Genomic DNA, 7307 nt, shown 5'->3' with positions numbered 1-7307 from the left:
TAAAAAATTAATGCTTTAGAGAAAATATATTATGCAATAAAACATACAGAAACTCTCATAATAAAGGCGGAAGGGAGTAGAAGCCAAACACTCAAGATGGGTTCATAGGTACTTGAATTGTTTTTTGGGAAAAAAGTTACTAATTGAAAGTTAGATTTCAAAATTTAATTTTCTTAATTGCAACATTACTATTAAATTTGCAATTATTTTGTGCATCAAAAAAAATTGTTACTCTTTCTCCTTTTTTTTTTTTTTTTGAAATTACTGAGAATTTAATTGTCATTAATTTGTTCTGTGACCACTTAACTCACATCCCCCAAAAAATCAACTCAAATAAGACGACTCCAAATTATAACATCATTAAACAAAGTCAATGTCCAGAACACACGGCATGAGATTATTGGAACATGTATGTAAACCAGAATTAAGTACACGTCATGCATCAGCTAGCGTGATTATTGGAAATGGATATAAACAAGCACAAAGACCACTCCATCACAGACATCCGAGGACAGATTTCCCAACAGTACTTATCCAAGTCTTCGTTTCACACTAAGAGACTTACTTGAAAATAGTGAAACCATAGTTTGTGATCGTATACCCACCATCTGCTACCAGGTTGTGGCCATTCACAAACTTGGACTCTTCGCTCGCCAAGAACAGTGCAGCCTCAGCGAAATCTTGAGGTTCAATCTTAGCACCTTTGAGAGGAGAATAAATATTATGAACCCCCTCATCATCAAGCCTGAAGAATTCCTTTGCCATCGGAGTCGCCACCACATATGGCGACACACAGTTCACTCGAATCCCGTGCCGGCCAAGCTCCACCGCCGTGCTTTTCGTCAGCCCTAAAACACCGTGCTTGGAGCTCGTGTACGCATGTGATGACAACCCACCTGTGATGCTACAAACACTAGCAGTGTTGATGATGTTGCCACGTCGTGCCGGAATCATCACCCTGGCGGCGTGTTTGGTCCCCAGAAACACGCCGGTGAGATTCACACTGACGACTTTCTCGAAATCTGACAACTCATTTTCCAGGATGTTGTCTTTGTTGTAATCTCCGAGTCCAGCATTGTTGAACATGATGTCTAGCTTGCCGTACTTTGAAACTGCTGTGTCCACTGCGTTTTCTACATCCTTCTCATTTGTGACATCGCAATGAACATAAGTGGAATCTGGTATGGTTTTTGAAACATTGTGACCTAACTCGTCATTAATGTCTGCAATTACCACTTTAGCCCCATGTTCCGTAAAGAGTCTAGCTGTGCACTCGCCAAGTCCTCTTGCCCCACCAGTTATCAAAGCCACCTTTCCTTCAAGCCTGCAACATTAATTCAAGCTTCGAGTACGTACTAATAAGATACAAAAAATCCTAGAAGTCATTAGATCAACTGCAAGACAGTTGTTTAAGAGCGAGCGGTTCAATTTGAAGTGGGTTAACATTCAACTTTCAATTAAGTAAAGTATAATAAACTTCCACTAAAAAAAGTTGTAATTAATTTCTTTTGGAAAAAGTTTTGACACAATCTCTTTCAAAATTTTTCTGCATAAACTTTTCATTTCAACTTTTTCGCCCAAAACCAAAGAATCAGGAAGCTAGACAGAAAATTATTGAAAAAAAAATCGAAAAAAATAATGTTCTCTCAAAATAAAGTTTCTCGAGGCTTTTACCTAGAGAAAATTTATTCTCAAAAGACATTTCAAGCACAGTGAGGATATACATACATACAATCATACACACACACACATATAGAGAGAGAGACGTGAAGTTCTAACTTTTGGTTACCTTCTAACGGCAGCTGGGGGAATCTGAGAGGCACTTGCCATGATGGAAAGAGGGTGAGCCTTCTTTGATGCTAGTTGATCTTCAACTGCAGACAAGTGAGTATATACCAACAAGAAAGGGGGGGGGGGGGAATCAGTAAATTAATATTTGTGGCGCTGATGATTAGTCAATATAAGGTTCAAAAGGATAAGATAAGCTCAAACTCATTGTCAAATGGGCGATCATTGATAAGGTGACATCGTGAATGTGAATGATAGTTAAGTTTATAAATGGTAAAAAAAATGTCTTCACGGATATGAAATAACTTTTAATTCTATGATTATATTGTTATAGATAATTACAAATATAATTGACATATTAATATATATATATATAAATAGGAAATTACAAACATACATAGCCATATGTATTATTATTATTTTTTTCATGTGGGTTTATAATTTAATGTTATTAAATGTTAATATTTTAAAAATAGAACACATAATTATATGTGATTCAAAGACTTGACATGATAGATATGAGTAACCTTACCTAAGTATTGTTTATAAATATATATATATAACCGGTTATATTGTCTATAATTTCTTTTAGCTTTCTTTCATCAATTAGGTACGTTGATATTGTTGTAAATATTGTAATATTTTGTGAGCATTCATAACCTCCCAAGATTCAAATAATTTAATGATAACTCTCACGAACATAACCTTTGTACCTTAGTTGCCTCCTCCATCCCTAAATCCAAGTGCAGGAACAATAATGTGAATTAAATACATCAGTGAAGCAGTATGAAAGAGACAGTTTTGTCTAGCCCTCTCATCCATATACACGTGGACAGCAACACCGTCTTAGACAAGGATTTTTCAACCACCACATACTTCCAAAACAGATTGGGAAATCCACTTGCTAGGTGCTTATGTTTTTTCTTAATTTTTAATTTGATACATATATATATTTTTATTAAATTTGTTAATTTTGCTCTATGAGCACTGTTGCCTTCTATACCAAGGATAATATCATTAATAAAGTTACACGGGTTAATGGAACTAACAAAACAAAATCAAAAAATTTGACCAAGAAATAAAAATTATAAATACCAAATTAAAAATTAAAAATATATGTGTACTTGCAAAATGGTTTTTCTATACAAATTAAAGATATTACAACGACATATATATGAGTGGAAATAAACTATATTAATAATGGATCTTCATTTAATAGAAATATAAAAGAGCAAGTTCAAAAATTTAAAAAAAATTGAGATAATTGGTTCAGTATGATTATTAATTTTATATTGGTATTTTTGGAGTTCTAATTAAATTTTCTATTAACTTTTCTTCTCCTTAGCTTTTTTAAGAGAATAAATCTAACTTATTACTTAAATATTAGAAACATTAAGGCTAAAGTACATTTTTAGTTTTTTAACTATATATAATATTTTAATTTGGCCCATTTACTTTAAAAAATATATTTTTAGTCCTTTAAATATAAAATTGTTGACAAAAATTATTATTGAGATCTTGAATGTTAATAAAATATTATCAAATTCTAACACATTGAATTTAATTCTCAAAGTAATTATGATTGTTATAAAAAAAAATCATTTAGGACTAATGCTTTTAGGGTTAAGAGCCTTAAAATATATTTTTCAAAGTTAAGGAACCCAATTGAAATCTTATATAAAGTTAAAGGACCATATATATAGTTTTGCCAAACATTAACGAAAAAGAGAACAAATGCATCAATCTCTCTATTGAAGTATATATCTTAAAAGAAAAAGAATACTTATGTCAAGTTTATTGTATCTATTATATCAAATTCTCTAATTATACAGGGCTATGTGTCCCTTTTTTTATTTTTTATTTATTTCATATGGATTTATAATTAAATATTAATAAATACCAATAGTTTAAAAGTAAGACGCGTAATCATGTGTGATTAAAGAACTTGACATAATAAACGTAAGAAACCTGATTTAAGTATTTTCCTATCTTAAACGGATATAACAAATGATGTTGAGTATAACTTATTTGTATTTAATTAATTGAGTATGTTAATAATTGATACTCTTTTGAGATTGTTGTCAAACTCAAGGTAGAAAAAAATATTGGTGTCAAAATCACGAGCGAGGTCAATTACACCAATGAGTCATCTGCTTATTTTCTAATATTATTAGTCATTTTCTAGTCAATTATATTATTATTTGATGTATTGTTATAGTCACGACATATATATCTTAAATTTTGAAAGTTATCTTCTATATTACTTTACATTATATTATTAAGAGGATTTAGTGGCTTGGCAAATGGTTAATTACATATTTTTTATATCAAGTTTTATTGACTATGAAATATCAATGCAAATATATCAATCTCTCGCATTAAGTCTTAAATTGATATAACAAATGATGCTATTTTAATACAAGATACTTTCAGAAGTATAAAATAGTAATTCCTCTTATTACTAGCATAAAAGCTACTTAGCTAATTTAAAAGATTAAGATAGTTAAATAAATTAGTTAATTTTAACATATGACATGATCTTCTTAAAAGTTAGCCCTATGTAATGTTAGATTATATATAGATTTATAAGCTAAGTAAATTAGTTTAGAAAAGAATGATGAATATGAAAAATAAAATAGATTGAGATATTATATTTAGAACAAAATGTATGGGACAAATGAAGGGATAATATAATTTTCTAATATTGTTGTAAAACTCACAAGTAAAGTGGATAAATTTAGAGGGTTGAAGTTTTGTAATGCCTATTTCTGCATTAAGTCTTTGATACATAGTAAGCATTATTTATTATTGAGTTGATGTGCAAATCTACTAATGAACCTATACTCAATGTACACTAAACGCCATATACTTTTTTCAAGTGTAAGCAGCTTTAAAATCGGTGAAAAAATGACAACACTGTTAAGTAGAGCTAACGTTCGTTAATTCTTTTTGGTTTATGCCAATGTGGTGTCCAGGTGTGATGTCCAGGTGTGATGTCTTATTCAGTCAAATTGGATATGTGTCATTGATTTTCAGATTTCATTGTTCCTGACCACTGTTCCGCTTTCTCAACAAGGATATAATGGTCTCAAATTCAAGAGGTCTCGAAATTTCCACCGTTTGGATGAAGACCTTGTTGAACTACTCCTCTAGCACCGCCTTCTCCGCAATGATCTGGGATCCCATACACAATAGGTCCGTGAAGCCACATCATCAAGGTTAATGTTCTTTGCTTCGGAGGTCAAAGACGAGCATGACGCTGTTTCTCACTCCTCATGTATTAAGAAGAAGAAAGATGCAACACCAATAAGAAACAATAGAGTATAGAGTAGAAGCATCCTCGATTTACTAGACAACTGAATCTTCTTCTTTTTTGAGGGATTCAGTCCCTTTTTCAGATCTACTAAAACAAAGAGAGAAGGAGGCATCGAAAATGGCAAGCTCAATAGCACCGATCGACGGTGTTGGAATCACCCTCGTTTCAGATCTAATGATGGATGTTGGAGGAGGGGTGATTGTTGGAGCTTGAGCTTGAGTTTCAGTAATAATGGGTCACCAAGTAAAACCATCATTCCTTATTTTAATCATGCTATGATCTTTGTTTCTTGGATTATCTTTATTTTGGACTTAAAACCATGTTCTCATCTCAATTGATTCATCGCTTAAAACTAAAATGGATTTTCATCGTAATGGCTGTTACAGATTTTCTTGTCACCTACACTCAGCACTTCTATAGATTTTATTTGCTTCCTCAACCACCATTTAAGATCTCTGTCGTGTGCCATAGGACATATAGAAATGGCTCCCTGCGTCTTAGCTCCCTTGACGGAAAGATAACATGGAGCAAGAGAAAAGAAGGGTCGGGAGGAGCCGTGGAGGAGAGAGTAATTTCAGGAAAAAAATTGTCAGGGCCCATAATGCGATTTATTATGTTTTATGATTTTATACAAATGCCATGTAGAATGATTATGTGTTGCTAGCTAGGACATATTAAGCCAAGTTAGCTTCCATATCAATATTTTCGGTCGAAACCTCTCTCTAGTAGTCGAAGTATCCTAAAATAACGGAAATGTCATTTTTCTCTCATTTTAAAGTTTATAGCTAATTTTGTGTAACAATTAATCTTCTAAAACCTGCTTTAAGTTAAACCAAGTCATTTAGTTGAAATATTAACCATGATAGAAAAAGAAAAAACCTTAAAATTATAAAAATAATAGTTAAAAAGAAGAAACTTGAATCACAAGCAATGCATTAGAAAATGCTCAACCAAACTAAGATGGTTTTAAAATAAAACATGCCTTTGATTGAACAGACATAACCATGTATATATCAATCTACAATTTGGGCCATGGACGTTCGAAATCCAGGAATAACATTCAAGCACAAGTTCAAACAAAAATCAACCGTTTTGAAACATATAAACTGATAAATCTCTCCTAAATAAGCTATGGAGCTTCATTGATCCAAACTTAATATTTTTAAAAGAGTGTCACATATAAATCCTAGAGGCCTCTGGCCTTCTAAAAGCACTCTCTTCAGAAATCATTAATTAAAAGTATTTAGTTTCAAAAACAAAGTAGATGAGTCTTAAGTGGCAACGTACAACATTACATCACATGATCAAAAGGGAAGAGGCTATACAAAATAACTCGGTAACCTATACTTTTGGAGCCTTCCTCAATGGTCCCACAATAGAATGTTTACTTGAAAACATTAGCAATCATAGGATGAGTCTGATGTATTTCAATATTGACATGTTAATTCGTGCACTTTTTCAGCTTTTATAGTGTGTTTATTGGTTATAAATTGCATTATTGATGAATGAATATTAATAAAGATTGAGTACATGAATTAATGACAAAAATGGTACAAATGTTATCACTTTCCTATTTTATAGATAAATGGTATTACAGGGTTTAAATTATTTTGCAGAGCATTTTGGTCATTTGGGTGAAACTAGAAAATCAAAATCAAATAAAAGGATTAGCAAATTGGCACTTAAGGATCCAAAATAATGCTATTGAAGGACCAGAGGATTTGAGAAAAGGCAGAGAAGGACCACAAAATAAAAATAGAAAAATGCAAGATGAGATGAAACGATGTGTTCAATTTTGGGCACAAGAGGGAATTGAATAACCATAATCTTTGAACCAGTGAGAAGGAAGACGGTAGAAGGAGAGAACAACCTTTACTTCTTCTTCACTCACCATCTTCACTTCTTTTCCAATCATTCATCATTACCATCTTTATCTCTTGAACCCATCGCCACCACTATCGGCAATTTCTTCCATCCACGCTCATTAATCCTCCACTAATGCCATCCTTCACCAACCTTTTCCATAACCGGAATATCGACTCACTTAGGAGAGCAGAAGTGACCTCTAGCTTTTATCTTATCAATCATTATCTTAAAGCTGCGACCCCTACTATCTTCATCATCACTGTCATCGACGTCATGGCCTCCATCTTCCATTCTCCTCATCTCAGTTTCTCTTTTAGTTCTTCAATGTTATTGTAGT

The 7307-nt window shown here is 32.4% G+C and overlaps 1 protein-coding gene across 1 annotated transcript; it reads right to left on the bottom strand.

Moving 5' to 3' along the window:
• Positions 1-324: 324 nt before the first annotated feature.
• On the bottom strand, positions 325-1889 carry LOC114759771 (secoisolariciresinol dehydrogenase). The gene is made up of 2 exons (XM_028949022.1): positions 1790-1889; positions 325-1324 (listed from the first exon to the last, which is right to left on the bottom strand). Exons 1-2 carry the CDS (start codon positions 1828-1830, stop codon positions 562-564), a joined length of 804 nt encoding a protein of 267 aa, XP_028804855.1. The 5' UTR covers positions 1831-1889; the 3' UTR covers positions 325-561.
• Between the last annotated feature and the right edge of the window lie 5418 nt (positions 1890-7307).

This window comes from Neltuma alba, unplaced genomic scaffold, assembly GCF_004799145.2.
Source record: "Neltuma alba isolate B1F8T4 unplaced genomic scaffold, ASM479914v2 tig00010899_pilon, whole genome shotgun sequence".
Taxonomy (NCBI): domain Eukaryota; kingdom Viridiplantae; phylum Streptophyta; class Magnoliopsida; order Fabales; family Fabaceae; genus Neltuma; species Neltuma alba.
Note: the sequence above shows the minus strand (reverse complement) of the source record. Positions and strands in the feature narration are given on the sequence as shown.